Genomic DNA, 18,070 nt, shown 5'->3' with positions numbered 1-18,070 from the left:
CCTGGCTGTGTTTCTCTTCAACTCCCTAGCCATGAGAACTTTCTCAGTTCTCTCCCTTTCCTGAGTTGTACACATGAAAATGACTTTATGGTGTTCTGAGTGGAAATGCCCCATGGTTGTGAACAAGGGTGAGATCATATTTTTAGCTTTATTTCTAATATTGCTTATTGACATTTGTTAGCTATTTTTTAAGGGCTATGCCACACTGGTACCTTAGGGGAAAAGCCCACAGTGCCTTAATGAACCCTTTCCTGAACCCCACAAATGGCTCAGGCTTCAGAGCCTGGACAACATTTTCCAAATGCATTACTCAGCTTCAATCCTTTGTGACTCTGGGCAAGTCACCTAACCTTTACATGTCTCAGTTTTCTCATCTATAAAGTAAAGAATCTATTCTTAATAGGGTTGAGCACTTCACTTACCAAGTGCTCAATTAAGGTTCACTACCTTTAGGTTAACATCCCATAATTACCTTGATTTTGGTCGAGAAGGATTTTCTCATAAAGTCTTTTCAAAGGCATATTTAAAATGTAGTAAATCATGGCCACTGATTTACAAATATTTTTATCCCTCCAAAGAATTCTTTAGTAGCTCCACTCTTAATGATCAAATTTTTTTAATAGAGCCCAATGATTAAATCTTTGGGATTCACAGCATAAAAGTATTACATGGATAATCTCTTTTTATTGTGTATTATATAAAATGCTATATAGCAAATATAAAATTATAAGTTTCTGATAGGTCTATCATGAAGGTCTATGAATTTCAATTATTACAGTTAATATACATGGCATAAGATATTTTGTAAAACTGTCATGGCCTGATGTTTTAAAAAGCTTAAATAAAATAATGCTACAGATGTACTGGCTACCCGATCTTTTTAATCTTCTGGACCCTAACTACTCCCTCACCTATACATTTATGTATTTAAGTCAATGCAGACCAAATCCTCTTTCTTACCTCTCCATCAGCCACTGCAGAATAATTCACTTGGGCAACAGTGACTGTGGTTGGCAATTCGGAAGCATCAGCCAATGTGGCTACTGTTGCCCCTGTACCAACCTAAAGAAAAACACGGAGAGTGATGTCAGTGGATGGATCCTTCCACCTCTCCTTTATTCAGAAGTTAAGATTCATGTAATTCCAAATTCAGCACAGGTAATGATTAATATGCTTTGTAATGTGAAGTGAGTAACTAAAATCGTATCTCAGACACTTACATGAGTTTCAGAATTCTATTTCAACCCAATAAATCAATATTAGAAGCTAGCACATTTCACCATTGGTAACTAGCGTCCATCAACCAACTTTCTACCTTCACCCCGATTTGAATTTTAGAGGTTCCCCATCTACCAGCAAGTTGAGTTTTACCTCAGGAGGTAATTCAGAAGGGATAGTTCCTGCCCCTGATAGAATGAAAAAGTACAAAAAAAGCCATTTTTACAGTGCTTTGTTTTGAAAATGTCCAGAAAAAGCTATCGATGGCTCTGTATTTAACAAATTGCAGACAATTTAAAATCTTATTAAAAAACCAATTTCAGATAGAAAGACTTTGGGGAGCTATAAAAAGTTAATTAAGAGTTTGCATGATGAAAACTTTCTCCAGTCTGAGGCAAGGTGCCCACCGATCTACTTCACAAACCACAATCTGATAACATAGGTTTACTTACCTGGATAAGTGAGACAGTGCCATCAGGGTTACTAAAGGTCTGGACTACGGTCTGTGATGGTACAAGATGGGCTATACTGTGTGTAGTTGTGGCCTGTGTTTGTGTTTGCTGATCTTCAAAAGCATACAAAAGGTCCTCCCGCCCATGCTGTTTGTAACAGTTTTTAACTATGGTCCGTAGTGCCTGGGTCCATGAAACCTGTCACCAAAAGACCAGACAAGCACATTAAAGTCACAAAGAATGTTGGTTATTCAGCCCTACTATGGAATGAGCAGGTACTTATTTATCAAACCAACCCACACTAAGCCAGTACAGAATAAGCTCCCTTAGGGTTATTTCCCTTAGACCTATTGTGGCACAAAGAAACTCAGCATCAAGCATCAAAAATTTCCCACTAGATTCCTTCCTGATCAAAGTCTGGTTTAGCTTTTGGGTTTTATACTCTTCTAACCTGAGGCCAAATCTTAAACTTCTCACAAAAGAAGGTTACTCTTTTGTCAAGAATTTTATATTAAGATTCTCAATAAACTTCCAGGATAACTAAAAAACAATTTGCAGAAAAAGCAAGGGATGACATCTAGTTGAGTCCATCTTTTTGATAAAAAAGAAGTATCATTATCAGTAGCCTCAACCAACTTGTCATCTCTTTAATTCTATATTTATATTTTTCAACAGTGGTTCCTGCTAACTAGAAATAAGGACATTTCTAAGTCTTCAAAGTGCTTAATACTTTTTCGTAACGTTTCTTCAGTTCTTCCAAGCACCTCATAATATTAAAACTGCTCCAAAAGGCAAGTAGGCAGAGAGCACAGTAAACTCATGGTCCCAACCCGAGTCTTTATAGAGATGAAGTGATGGAATGGGAAAGGCTATAAATCAGACAACAGCAAACCTCTCTGGGAGACCGGTTCGACTTTCACACATACATTTTTAGACTTTTTTAGCATAAGAAGTGGAATCCCCCAAATTGAGGTAGTTGATTCAGAGTGGAAAAGCAACAGGCTACTCAGGTCTGAGAAACTCTCACCCTCTGCTTTTGCTCTTCTGTGCGGACGTCGCTCCGGACATTCGCCCATGGGATATCTTCAGGCCACCAGATGGGCTTGCAGCTTTCTTTGCCCCAGCCTGGTTTTCCCCGACCCGTGGAGTACTTGAGCATCTCTGGAATAAATGCCCGCAACTGGGCCTAGAAGACAAGAGTATGGTCATTAGCAGTCATGAACAACATCTGGGATGTGCCTGTGTCTTCCACCAAATTCTTTTTTTTTTTTTTTTTTAAAGATTATTTGACAGAGAGACTCAGTGAGAGAGGGAACACAAGCAGGGGGAGTGGGAGAAGGAGAAGCAGGCCTCCCGCAGAGCAAGGAGCTCGATGCGGGGCTCGATCCCAGAACCCTGGGATCATGACCTGAGCCGAAGGCAGACACTTAACGACTGAGCCACCCAGGCACCCCTCCACCAAATTCTAATATAATAAAACAGAGAGCTTTCCTGGAGGGTCTCCGAGAATTCCAAGATGTGACTGATGAGAACCCATTGTCTTCCATAGGATACCATAGCTCCATGGGGGGGCTGAGAATTATACATATGTCGGTGAGGCATGCCCTAAGCTGTATTTCAATGACTTGGCCCTAGAAGATCAAGAATATCAGCCACCAACTGTGATTTCTTCCTAAGATACTGTATAAATGCTATTTCCCTCATTTCCCTTCTATAGCCTTCCATACATATAAGGTGTCAAACAAAGCCGATGTGTTTTCAACATTGTTCTGGAGGTAGTGAGCAGGGCAAGCAGATCAGAGAAATAAAAGGTGAGGAGCAGGTAGAATCATCACTATTTGTAGATGATATGACCATGCATCTGGAAACCCCAGAGAATCATATGAAAAACTACCATAAACAGTAAGAGCATTCAGGAAGGTGGCTGGTTACAAATGGGAAGTAGGCTCTACTTCAGAAAAGGGGAAATAACCCTAAAGCTTTTCCAGAAAGTTTCTGGTATGCTAGGCCCATGTCTGTGAGTCGGACATACCTACAGAGTGATCTTAAACACACTGTGGACTTCATCCAGATTTATTTCACAAATCGAATCCAGACCAGGCAGGTGTTAAACCAGAGACAACTGCCATTCTCCTGGCACAGTAAACACACTGAGCATGTGTGTTGGAGGGGAAGGGGAGCTTACTTTGTGAATACTCTTGATTGCTGACGATGATTTTTGGCAAGAGAAGCAGTTTATCAAGTTATAATGTTCCTCCCCGGACCTACTGCTTTCCTTTTAACCTCTGCAACACTCCAGAAAGAAGCAGCACCCTCCAACTAAGGACACATCCACACCGCCCCAACAGCTCAAGACCAAAAGGAGAAGACAATTTTAGCAATGGGTCATACCCAAGGACATGAGCTTGTAGCGATAAAAGAGAAAAAGAAGCCAGAAATGGGAATGGTCAAGTATTAATGGGAGAATGAACGCAGCACCACTTCTGTATTCAAGAGCCTACTGAGGTATCAGGTGTTCTTATTTGAATATTATTTCACCAGAAGCTGACACCAATTATTATATAATAGGAAATCATGAACCCAAATCAGTAAAGCTTCCCAGAACAAGGAGAGCTCTGGTTGACTGTGTTTACATCCTCAACCCTTTCACCTCCCCAAGTCTGCCTCTCCCAGACAGTCTCCTGCCTACAGGATATGATATAATACACTCCATATATATTTGGCTCTGCGGCATCGAGCAGTAGGCTAATAGAAAGTATCCATTTGCAAACCCAGGCTATCAGCTGGCTCATGAGGTCACTCCTCCAGTTATTTTAAGAAAGTGCATCTCAAAGTCATTTTCCCCTTTATCCTGCTTTCCTGGGAGTCTGTTTTTTTCTTGCCTCAGATACAGAGAGAAGGAAAAGGCTTAACCCTCACACACAATATTTGCTTTTCTTCAAGGGAGGAAAAAGGAAAAAAACAACAATGGCTTTCTCAGATGCCAAATAAACTGATACCACACACTTTCACGAGTCTCTCTTTTCTTTTAAACCCAAGAGCACTCTCCAAAAGGAGAGTTCTGTATTTCCAGACCCGGCAGTCTGGAGGTAACGATGTAAGGCTCAAGAACTCTAAATTAACATAAGACTACAGTGTTCAGAAACACGCCATCAGAAACACTTGGCGGACGGAGACCACTCCAGTCCCACCTGGAACTCCATACATTCTCCGATTCTGACGACTTTCAGCTTTTGATCCCACACCCATTCCCATCATAGTTTCCCACACCCCTCAGCTCTGGGTCACCCTGGCACCTGGGGACGGACACCTTCCATCCTGTCTTGCTTTTTGGCTCTCTCCCATCAGGCTTTCACTGGGTTGCAAGGACTCACAGGTTATAGGAAGTGTGGGCAGAGCACCGACCTATGCACTTAAAACCCTCCTCTGCCTTCTCTCCATCCACCTGTCTTAGTATTTGCTAGTAGAACCCTACTTTTATTCCCTAGACAGCCAAGCTCAAAATCTCAGTCAGCTTTACCTCTTTCCTTCCACAACCATCTAGCTACTCACTGCAAGTTCAATTCTTTCTTCTTTGAAATGTCTGTGCTCTCCATCCCTTCTTCTCCATACCCACCTCATCCCCATTCCTAGCCCAAGGCTAGTGCATCCTTCTAGTTGGTTTGAAGAACAACACGTTCTCCCCTTTCTTCCGCATCCCATGCATCCCTGACAGGCAGGTTTCCCGAAGTGTTAACTTTTAAACGGCCTCTCACCACTAGCAACCAAACTAGACTCCTCTGTCTAGCTCTTCCAGCACAATCCGGCCTCCCAGCACACTCAGTTCCTGCTAATTGCCAACAGGCAGCCTTGGTCCTATTTGGGTGAGTCTCTGCACTATCTTAAGAACTAAACTCATTCTTGCATCTATGCCTTTCGATTTGTTCCCCTTACTGGAGCACCTTCTCAAGCTACTACTCCAATGCCGACACTCATTCCTTATTTGCCCAGCAAATCCCACATTCTTTGTGAAATATTTCCTGACTACTTCTCGAGTCAACTTCTTGTCAATCAGTAGTAAGAACACAAGTTCTAGACTCAGAGAGCTGCCTCTGAACCCCAGCCCCCTCTGAATCTTAATGTTCTCAAATGCAAAATGATAATGTAAGTATACAGGTCAATTCAAAGGATCAGAGATAGTGGGGATATACACATGTTGCATTGACTTAACAGCAGTTTTATTATTACTTCAGTCATCAGCTCTTTTCTTAAATTCAAAGAAAAAGTCAATGTTCTGAAACAGTTTTCTAGTACTAAACACACCGTGATGTATGGAAAGGCATTTATCCTCCATTTTTCATGTCAGGTATGGTGGGTATGGTGGAAAAGGCAGAAGGAAGCAGAAGAATGAGTTTATATGTATCATGTAAACATGGTTGAAGATCAGAAATAAAGAATGCTGGAATCAAAAAGTGACCATCAGGGCCAATTCCGTGTCCTGAGGAAGCAAGCTGTTACCAGCACACCACAATGCACAGATGGCTCAGGTGATTTGCTCTGTGGGATCTTGGAGCACTTAAAAAAAAAAAAAAAGTGTACAAGCAGATTACGAATGGAAGTCATCAGAAAATGGGACTCAAGTGTAATCATTAATTAGAAGAGAGAACTGGAACTAGGCAGCCTGTCAGAGATGTTCCATGTGCTAGAAATCTCTGGATGGGAAATGTCTCAAAGTCTTGGGAAGAAGAGAATAGGAGAAACAAACAACAGATGGGGAAGGTTGCATCCACAGGCAAAACTCCATCAGAAATTAAAAAATAGGACCTGAGTGAAATATAACTGCTGGTATACAAGTTCTAATTCAGAAGTAGATTTTAACTTTTTACTAATTATCAACTATATGAATTTGTCCCCATATCAAAACAAGAGTTGAAAAGTGCTTTCTACTATAAAAGTTCACTTTTCAAGTCTGTACATTTGGGGGATAAAGACCATTCTTTGCTTTTAAATGCATGGAAATGATGTGACTTCGCTGAAAAAGATGATTTTCCATCAGACTATTATTTAATACTGTTCCAAATAAACAGTGCTCAGGCTATAAGGCACTATCAATAAGGGAAAATGAATTATTCAGTATAGAAAGAGTTAAATGATTCCTTTCCAGAATTCAGCACTGTGCTCTCATTACCAGTTGGATTAATTACTGGTCCTGGAGAGTTTTGGAAACCCAAGCTACTCAATGTGCTTGTTAGGGAAGGTTTGTCTTTAATCCCCAGAGGAGACAATCAACAGGATCAGCAAAGGTAAAGCCTACCCTCTCAGGCTGTCCTTTAATTGGGCCGCAACAAGCTTTCCCAGTCTCTCATTCTGATTTAGGGTTCTCTATGGGCTTAAAGTGCCCTGCTTGGTCAGTAAACCCACCCCAGACCAGCAAACAGTAGAAAGTACCACTCCTTCCAGGGCACATTCAGCAAAAAAATAAAAAAATAAAAAAAGATAAATGCCTGTTAGTGTCAGTCAAGAGTAAAGATTATGTGAAAACCATTGATGTTTTCAAAAAAGATTTTCTGAAATTCTAAAAAGTTTAATCCACCCAAATGAGAGAATTCTTACTATGTTAGAAATTTTCCACTTATAAATTCAGTAAATTCTTTGCTGTCCAATAATGCATTACCCTTATATATTTCCAAATGCCCATCTTCTCTCATTCTATCTTTGCTTATACCAGAGTCTAGGATTTTTGTGGCCCCTAGTGTCTATTTTGATTCAGTTACCAAGAAAAGGCTTCTCAAAATGTTTGCCAACTCCCCCTCCATTAAAAAGATGAGATTATAGGTAAAAAATTTCATGAGAAGGCTGCTGAAATAAAACTGTGCTGGCAGGTGATGTTTTCTATAGACTACAGGGAAATAGGAACGTGGCAAAGGAGGAAGACTGGGGAATTTTCACACTGTGCCTTCATGATTTTAATTTTAAATCATGACCTTTCAGATCAACAGATTCAATTACATTCAAATTGATATTTAAAGGGTATTAGAAAGCAAAAGCAAAATGATTTTTTTGTTTCTACCACCAACCTCTGTTCATAGAGATAATGAAAGTGACTTTCCTTATTAGAAACGCCAATCCTATATCCTCCCTTCCCTTGTAGTCCCAGCAGAAACACTGGTTCCTTTTAATCTCATTTCCCCATAAAACACATTCCCCCAGAAACATGGGAAGAACAAGTTTGGGAGGAAAGATAAGTTCAGAGAATAGGAGGGACAGTCAATGAAGACACTCATTTCGAGACTCTTCTCTCAAGCCAACCCTTCTGCTGTCTTCGCACCCCATCAACCTATCAAACTGTTCCCTCGTGTTCATCAAATTGCTCTTAAAATTCTATCTTCCCTTTGAAGGAGTTTCAGATTGGTCCGTTTCTGCTACCTCATCTCAGCTGTACTCTTCTGTACAAAAATCTAAATAAACAAAGTCCTCTTCTCCATCCACCTTTCCTAATGCAGTCACCAGTCAGCAGCAGAATATCCCTACTTATACACCAAATTCTATGCATTTACATGAATATATGACGGAAAGCACAGTTTTATTTTTTTAATTTTTTAAAAAGATTTCATTTATTTGACACACATACACACACAGCACAAGCAGGGGGAGCAGTAGGCAGAAGGAGAGGGAGAAGCAGGCTCCCTGCTGGGTGGGGAGCCCAATGCAGAACCTGATCCCAGGACTCTGGGATCATGACCTGAGCCAAAGGCAGACCCTTAACTGACTGAACCACCCAGGCGCCCCTGAAAAGCAGTTTTATGTGATGGAAGAAAACACAAATGGTACCATATTGTACATATTTTACTAAAACTCACTTTATCCACTCAACATATTGTCACAGAGATCTTCTCGTGGTAGTGCAACTAGAAAAATCTCATTTTTAAAAAGTAGTTCCCTAGTATTCATGATATAGATTTTCCGATTCTTTAACCATTCTCCTGCTGATAAGCATTTAGGTTATTTACAGTGCTTGTAAAAATGTTTCTTTGTGCACAGGTGTGGGTTTCTAGCAGGGAAGTGAAATTGCTGGTTAGGTGGCATACGCATTTAATTTTTTTTTTTTTTTTTTTTTAAGTAGGCCCCATGCCTAGTGTGGAAACCAACTCAGAACTTAAACTCACAACCCTGAGATCAAGAGGTGGATGCTTAACCTACTGAACCATCCAGATGCCCTTGCATTTAACATTTTAACACACACTGCCAAATTGTCCTCCAAAAAGTGCCAACACCACTCCCATTAACAATACGCACAATACCTAGAGTTTCCAAACCCTCCCTCAAATTTTATTACCCAGCTTTCTTATTTCGATTCATTGAATGTGGGGGAAATGGTAATTATTTTAATTTTCATTACAGGAAATTGAGAATCTTTTTATACATTTATTGATTTCTTTTTCTTTTGTGAATTGTTCAGAATGCTTTACTTCTTTTTCTAATTATCTCTTTCTTATTAATCTGCTCTAGATATTACTACACTTTGCCATATAATCTGTAAATATTTTCCTCTAGTCTAGTTGTAACCTGCATATAGAATTTATATGCCTATTCCCTTCTATTAGTATTCTGAAACATGTCATTATTCTTTTACTCTACTCAAAATATGCTTATGTTCTACTTAAGAATTCAATACTTTTGTTACCAATAATTTTGTTAGTCTCTTAATCTCATCCTGTCTACCTAGTATTTACAAAATGTCATCATATACATAAACATTTTTTGATAATCTAGATGGTAGAAAAGGCCTACTTTGCATATAGATTTTGCCATTACAGTAGGGAGAAGCAGTTTGGAACTGTTACCTACGACAGTGGTTCTCAAAGTTGGCTGCACACTGGAATCTCCTGGAAAGTTTAAACACTATACATGCCTGGATCTCGGCCCCAAAGATTCTGTTTTAATTGGTCTGGAATATGGCCTGGGCACTAGAATTTTAAGTTCTCCAGGTGATTTTTACTATGTGGTCAAGTTTGAAGACCACTCTATAAATATTTTTTTTGTCATAAAATATACATAGCATAAAATTTATCCCTTTAATATGTACAATTCAGTGGCACTAAGTGCATTCACAATGCTGTACAACCATCGCTCTGACTTCCAGAATTCATTCATCATCATCCCTAACAGAAACTCTGTATGCATTAAGCAGTAACTCCCCATTTCTACCCTTCCCCTGGCCGTGGTAAATCCTACTTTCTGTCTCTATGAATTTGCCCATTCTAGATACGTCATAGAAGTGGAATCACACACAATATTTGTCTTTTAATGATTCTACTCTTTGGGTAGAAGAGGCCAGACCTATGCTTTTTCAAAACAATACTCAAAAAACCTAAACTGGAAAAAAAAAAAAAAAAACACCTAAATTGACAGCTGACTAATGTTTTCAAAGTAAAACATGTCAAGCCATGTGGATAACTTCTTCTTAATGAACTTCTTCTTAATAACTTCTTCTTAATCACTGTACTGAATGTTTCTGAAGGTTTTTCTTGAAAACTGGTGAGGAATTACTATCCTATTGCATCATCAGCCCAAGGGAATATTAAAGCAACAAAGACTGCCCCAGTGAGAGTAAGAGGAGGACAGTAAGTTCAGGTGAGGAAAGGGAAGAGACAGGGAAAAGTAGCAGATTTTTTAAAAGTATAATTACTATAGAATATTTATATTAGTTTTAGGTGTACAACATATTGGTTTGACAATTCTAAATATTACTCAGTACTCGGGGCGCCTGGGTGGCTCAGTGGTTTAAACCTCTGCCTTCAGCTCAGGTCATGATCTCAGGGTCCTGGGATCGAGCCCCACATCTGGATCTCTGCTCAGCAGGGAGCCTGCTTCCCCCTCTCTCTCTGCCTGCCTCTCTGCCTACTTGTGATCTCTCTCTGTCTAACAAATAAATAAATAAAAATCTTTAAAAAAAAAATATTACTCAGTACTCAACAAATAAGTGTAGTCACCATCTGTCACCATACAATGTTATTACATTATTGACTATATTCCCTATTTTAAAAAATTTTATTTATTTATTTGACAGAGAGAGCGCACAAGCACAAGTAAGGGGAGCGGCAGGCAGAGGGAGATGGGGAAGCAGCTCCCTATGCATGGCTCAATCCCAAGACCCTGGGATCAAGGCAGATGCTTAATCATTGAGCCATCCCATCCCCCTATATTCCCTATTGTTTCACCTCCATGACTTATTTTATAACTAGAAGTTTGTACCTCTAAATCCCCTTTATCTATTTTGCCCATGTCCCCACTCAACTCCCTTGTGGCAACAACCAGTTTGTTCTCTGTATTTAAGAGTCTGTTTTGTTTTTTAGATTCCACATAAAAGTGAAATCATAGAGTATTTGTCTTTCTCAGGCTGACTTATTTCATTAGCATAACACCCTAGAGGTGCATCCATGTTGTCACAAAAGGCAAGCTCTCATTCTTCTTAATGGCTGAGTAATATTCCATTGTATATATACCACCTCTTCCTTATCCATTCATCTGTGGGTGGATACTTAGGTTGCTTTCATATCCTGACTATTGTAAATAATGTTGCAATAAACACAGGGGTGCATATACCTTTCTGAATTAGTATTTTTGTTTTCTTTGGGTAAATACCCAGTAGTGGAATTACTGGATCACATGGTATTTCTATTTTTTAAAAACTTTAAGTTTTTTTTTATTTAAGTAATTTCTATACCCCACGTGGGGCCTGAACTCATGACCCAGAGATCAAGAGATGCATGCTCTTCTGACTGAACCAGACAGGCGCCAACTAATTTTTTTTTTTTTTTTAAAGAGAAACAGAGAGAGTGCAAGCGGTATGGGGAGGGGCAGGGGAAGAGGGAGAGAGAGAGAATCTTAAGCAGGCTCCACATGCAGCATAGAACCCAATCTCATGATCCTGAAATCATGACCTGAACTGAAACCAAGAGCTGGTTGTGTAACCAACTGCGACACCCAGGTGCCCCAGAGTACCAGTATTTTTAATTTTTAGAGAAACCTCCGTGGTTTTCCACAGTGGCTGCACCAATGTACATTTCCACCAACAGTGCGTAAGTGTTCCATTTTCTCTACATCACCACCAAACTTATTTCCTGTCTTTTGGATACCAGCCATTTTGATTGGTGTGAGGTGATATCTTATTGTGGTTTTGATTTCTTCCCTGACAATGAGTGGTGTTGAGCGTCTCTTCATGTGTCTGTTGGCCATCTGTACGTCTTTTTTGGGAAAATGTCTATTCAGGTTTTCTGCCCATTTTAAAAAATTGGATTGTTGGGGGGGTTTTGGTATTGATTTGTATAACTTCTTCATATATTTTGGATATTAACCCTTTAACAGATATATCATCCGTAAATATTTTCTCATATTCAGTAGGCTGCCTTTTGGTTTTGCTGACCATTTCCTTTGCGTGCAAAATATATTTATTCTGCTACAGTCCCAATAGTTTATTTTTGCTTTGTTTTCCTTGCCTGAAAAGACATACCCATAAATATGTTGTGAAGGCAATATCCAAGAGATCACTGCATATGTTTTCTTCTAATAGTTTTATGGTTTCAGTTCTCACATTTAGGTCTTTAATCCATTTTGAGTTTTATTTTTATGTATGGTGAAAGTAAGTGGTCAGGTTTCATTCTTTTGCATGTAGCTATCCCGTTTTCCCAACATCAAGTGTCTTTTCCTCATTGAATATTCTTGCTTCTATGGTCACAGATTAATTGACCATTAATGGGGTTACTTCTGGGCTCTTTGTTCTATTGATCTCTGTGTCTATTTTTGTGTCGTTCCCATACTATTTTCATTACTATAGCTTTATGGTATATTTTGAAATCTGGACTTGTGGTATTTCCAGCTTTGTTGTTCTCTCTAAAGACTGCTTTGGCTATTTTGGGTCTTTTGTGATTCTATACAAGTTTTAGGATTATTTGTTCTAATTCTGTGAAAAATGCTATTGGAATTTTGATAGGGGTTGCACTGATCTATAGATTGCTTTGGGTAGTATGGACATTTTAATGATATTAATTAACTATTTAATTAATTTTTAAATTTTATGTAGGCTCCACAGCCAATGTGGGCTTGAACTCATGATCCTGTGATTAAGAGTTGCATGCTCTACCAACTGAGCCAGCCAGGCACCCCTTAATGATATTAATTCTTCCAGTCCATGAACATAGTATGTCTTTCCATTTGTTTGTGTTGTCTTCAATTTCTTTCATCAATGTCTTACAGTTTTCAGAATACAGATCTTTCACCTCCTTGGTTAAGTTTATTCTGAAGTATTTTATTCTTTTTGGTGCAATTGTAAATGGAATTGTTTTCTTCATTTCTCTTTCTTCTACTTTGTTATTAGTGTATAGACCACAATAATTTCTGTATATTAATTTCGTTTCCTGGAACTTTACTGAATTTATTTATCAGTTCTAATAGTTTTTTGGTGGTGTATTTAGGGTTTCCATATTGTACCATGTCATCTGCAAATAGTGACAGTTTTACTTCTTCCTCACCAACTGGATGCCTTTTATTTCTTTTTCTTGTCTGATTACTGTGGCTAAGACTTCCAGTACTAAACTGAATAAAAGTGGTGAAAGTAGTCTTGTTCTTGATCTTAGAGGAAAAGCTTTTTCACCACTGAGAGTATATGATGTTAGCTGTGGACTTTTCATATACAGCCTTTATTATGTTGAGGTATGCTCTCTCTAAAAGCAATCTGTTGATGTTTTTATCATGAACAGATGTATTATGTCAAATCTTTCTCTGCATTTCATGAGATAATTATATGGTTTTTAACCTTCCTCTTTTTAATGGGATGTATCACATTGATTTATTTGTGAATACTGAAGCACTCTTGCATTCCTGGAATAAATCTCATTTGATCATGGTGAAGTTTGTTGAGGATTTTTACACCTTTGTGCACCAGAAATATTGGTCTGTAGTTTTCCTTTTTGTAGTGCCTTTTTCTGGTTTTGATATCATGGTAATGCTGGCCTCACAGAATGAATTTGAAAATTTCTCTTCCTCCTTTTTTTGGAATAGTTTAAGAACAAATTTTTATAGTTTAAAGAACTCTTCTTTAAAAATCTGGTAGAATGCACCTATGAAGCCATTCGGTCCTAGATTTTTGTTTGTTGGGAGTTTTTTTTTTTTGTTTCTTGTTTTACTTGTTAATTATTTTTATTTTTTAAAGATTTTACTTATTTGACAGTGAAAGTACAAGCAGGGGGAGCAGCAGAGAAAGAGGGAGAAGCAGGCTACCTGATGAGCAGGGAGCCTGATGCAGGACTTGATCCCAGGACCCTGGGACCATGACCAGAGCCGAAGCAGACACTTAACCAACCTAGCCACCCAGGCTCCCCTGTTAATTATTTTTAGAAGTATGTATATGTATGTATGTATGCATTTATTTATTTAAGTAATCTCCACACCCAGCGTGGGGCTCAAACTCAGGACCCTGAGGGTAAGAGTAACACACTCTTTTGACTGAGCCAGCCAGATACCCTGAAAGACTTTTTTTTTTTTTTAAAGATTTTATTTATTTATCTGACAGAGAGAGACCGAGCAGGCAGAGAGGCAGGCAGAGAGAGAGAGGAGGAAGCAGGCTCCCCGCCAAGCAGAGAGCCCGATGTGGGACCCGATCCCAGGACCCTGAGATCATGACCTGAGCTGAAGGCAGAGGCTTTAACCCACTGAGCCACCCAGGTGCCCCCCTGAAAGACTTTTTTAAAAAACAATTCAGTTTTATTACCAGTAATGGAAATGTTCAGATTTCTATTTCTTGCTGATCCAGTTTTGGAAGAGTGTATGTTTCTATAAATTTACCCATTTCTTCTAGGTTGTCCAGTTTACTGGCATACAATTTTTCATAATACTTTCTATTTCTATGGTGTCAGGTGTTACTTCTCTTAATTTCTGATTTTATCCCTTTATCATTATGTAGTACCCTTCTTTGTCTCAAAAAGGACTGCATTTCAACTGGGAATCCTGTATTGTTCTTTCTAGAGATGTTTCTTCTATAATTGTAATTTTTGCCTGGATCTCTTCTAAGACAAATTCCAAGAAGATTTACAACTTCCCAAGAACAAGAGAATCCTACTGGACTCAAGTGTGGTAAAGCGCAGAACTGACTGCTCACTAGCAAAATCATAATCATTGCTTAAAGGCTCTAAGCAACGATGTAATTCCTAAATTCAAAGTGCAGTCTGGGAATTAGCAACAGCACCAGCATCATCTTGGAGCTTGCTAGAAGGCAGAATCTCAGGTCCCACTCAAGACCAACTGAGTCACAGTCTGAATTTAAATGACAAGACTCTCGGGTAATTCTTATGAACACTAAAGTTTGAGAAGCACAAATTAGCCCATTTTCTGGTTTCTGGTCTGAAGTATCCTACAAAATTTTGCTAACCTGGCTTTCAAAATCTCTGAAAAAGATGGCATCATTGTTTCATTGCAAATGAATCCTGGGGTTGCAGAATCTACAACAAAATAATGATTTCTTCTGCTAAGTCTTATCTTAACCTCCTTCAACTCTTATGCCAGGAGATAGGCAGATATGGGACAAGTTCTAGCCACTATTCTTAAAGGTACCTAGAAATGCAAGTTTTCATTTTAGCACTAAAAATACTATAGAGCTATGTATTTTTTACCACACACACACACACACACACACACCCCTTCATCAGGATCAAGATATGTTTATAACAGTTTCTGTTTCTAAGTAAATGTTTATGTAAACATTCTATTACTAACATAGTATGATATGTATACCAAAACCAAAAGTTAATAAAAAAACAACAAGAACTAAAGAGCTGCTTCCTAAAAGAACAAGAGCATTTAGTTCACACAGAACTTAAGATATTCTATCATATGTAGTTTCAATTTGTGTAAGAGACAATTGTTATAGTTGTTAGAGCAAGTAAAGAAATTCCTTTTAGGGGCGCCCGTGTGACTCAGTCATTAAGTGCCTACCTTTGGCTTAGGTTATGATCCCAGGGTCCTGGGATCGAGCCCCACATCAGGCTCCCTGGTCAGCAGAGAGCCTGCTTCTCCCTCTCCCACTGCCCATTCATGTGTTCCCTCTCTTGCTGTCTCTCTGTCAAATAAATAAAATCTTAAAAAAAAAAAATTCCTTTAAAACAGTAAATGTTTAGCATAGATTAGCTGAAATACTCAATTTGAGTAATGATCACAATACAGTTCGAGAGAGAGAAAGCACTGGCAGTAAGACTCTATCCTTTAATACCATTTCTGTTTGTCACTAACTTGCTTCATAAATTGCTTCCTCTCTTTATGCCTCCATTTTTCAGTATATTGTCACCTGTATTGTCCCACTTCATTGCTGAGCCAAATAAAAATTCCAGGTTCACTAACTTTCTGTAAGTGAAAAATGGGTGAGAAATGATATGTTCAGGTTACTCAAAAGTTAATATAGGTAATATAAACAGTTAGTATTAATAATTGCCAATACTATCTTTGTGTGACGCCTTCATTTTCAAAGCACTTTCCCATATAATACCTTGTTTTTAATTCCTCTGATTCCATAAAGTAGGAGGGCATATAGTATTCTCATTTTCAGAAGATAAAACTGGGAGCCAGGGCTGTATGTGGTAGGACTGGGACTAGAGACTAGACCTTCCAACTGTAAAAAACCAGACTAATTCTCAAATTTGTAAAGAATTAAAATAACGGAACACATAGCATTAGAACAGTATCGAATACAATTTACTCTTTGGATGACTGAGAACTCATCTTAGGATTGCATACAGAATTATGTTTGTGAGTTAGGATCATCAATATAAACATTGGTTATTTCCACTGTACTCGGTGCAGATAAGATGATGCATAGAGCTGTCTGGTTAACCGAAGTCCAGCTCTGTTACAGCGCACTTTTACCATTCTGGAATTTTATCACTTCAAGGAAGTCATGAATCACCCATATGGTCCGAATTCTAGAATTAGTGTCCAATTAAATTTACTTAGTCCTTCATGGCTACTGACCGCATGTGAGTTCTGCTTCCTTGACTATGAAAGAGGAATGATATATACACTCTAAAGAGCAAGGATTAAATGAGATACCCCTGTAAATAACTTAGTAGTGTGCCTTCCAAAACATAGTAGCTATAGAAGAGAAAAATAAGAGAAATAAAGAGTGTTGACATCTTTACCCAACATAAAGTTCAACACACTTATACTTAAAAAAATTCAAGTTTAGGGACACCTGGGTGGTTCAGTGGGTTAAAAGCCTCTGCCTTCAGCTCAGGTCATGATCCCAGGGTCCTGGGATCGAGCCCCACATCAGGATCCCTGCTCAGCAGGGAGCCTGCTCCCCTCCCCGCCGCCTACCTCTCTGCCTGCTTGTGATCTCTGTCTGTCAAATAAATAAAAATCTTAAAAAAAAAAATTCAAGGTTAATATAAATAAAGAAAATATTTTTTGTGTTTCTATGGTTAAAAAAGTAATTCATGCTTATTAGACAAAGAAAATAAACATCACCCATAATGCCACCATGCACAGATAATCACTGTTAATATTATGGTGTGATAGTAAATAGGTTTATATTGCTCTTAAGTTTTACATACATGCAACACACACACACACACAAGTTTTGTGTGCATGTTTTAAACAAATGAAACTGATTAACTCAATTATGTATCCCCTGAAAAAAAAAATCTAACCCTCTCCCAAAGAACCACAATACAAAGCACTAAACAAAGTACTAAATAAAGCACCTGAATTAGAGTACATAAGAAATGTTATTTTTACAAGCAGTTAAAAACTACCAGAACTCTGTCCTACAGCAATAGAGAACAAGTCAGCATTTTTGGCATCCAATATTTCACTGAATAGTAAATTTCTGGTCTCTTTTGGGAGCTGCTCATCTTCTCATGTAAATTCTAAACATCACCACTATAATTTATTCAAGCACTTTGTTCTCAGATTTTCCTATTGTAAACAATGCCATGGACATACATCCTTGCTTACCTGGAGGGCGTGACATATACAAGGTTAAATTTTGATACGCACAGGAGAGAGCACAACGCCTCACGTGCCTAACAGAGTAGTCTTAATCAGAAGCTTAGTTAACCTTATAGATACCTTGTATCTGAGGAACTGAGTAGATTCTGTACATCAATCAGGTAAAAAAAAATTCTCCTTATTTTCTTTAATTAGAACAGTCTTAAGGACAGAATAATAGGTATGAAGTGACAGGAAGAAAGTTAAGCTAATGCTTTCCTTTCTGAACCATTATTTAGATATTCTTCAAGTGTTAACAGAAAGATCCATGAATCCAATGAGCAAAAGATCCCAATGTAGTTTTACAAAACTACTGTATTGCTTTAGGCCAAGTGGTGGGTTCAGACTCAGCAGGAAAAAAGTGCCATCTCCTGATTAGCAGCGTG

At 38.5% G+C, this 18,070-nt stretch overlaps 1 protein-coding gene across 4 annotated transcripts in view; it reads right to left on the bottom strand.

The window, feature by feature from the left end:
- Positions 1 to 18,070, bottom strand: part of NRF1 (nuclear respiratory factor 1) — a 145,915-nt gene that overhangs the window by 44,266 nt on the left and 83,579 nt on the right. For all 4 annotated transcript variants that reach the window (XM_044246558.1, XM_044246559.1, XM_044246557.1 and 1 more), the window contains exons 6-8: positions 2,698 to 2,856; positions 1,671 to 1,868; positions 961 to 1,062 (exon numbers count right to left, since the gene is read on the bottom strand). In XM_044246558.1, coding sequence (XP_044102493.1) covers positions 961 to 1,062; positions 1,671 to 1,868; positions 2,698 to 2,856 — 459 coding nt within the window. The remainder of the gene's footprint in view (positions 1 to 960; positions 1,063 to 1,670; positions 1,869 to 2,697; positions 2,857 to 18,070) is intronic.

This window comes from Neovison vison, chromosome 4 (genome assembly GCF_020171115.1).
Source record: "Neovison vison isolate M4711 chromosome 4, ASM_NN_V1, whole genome shotgun sequence".
NCBI classification, from domain to species: Eukaryota; Metazoa; Chordata; class Mammalia; order Carnivora; family Mustelidae; genus Neogale; species Neogale vison.
This window is presented reverse-complemented; position numbering and strand designations above follow the sequence as displayed.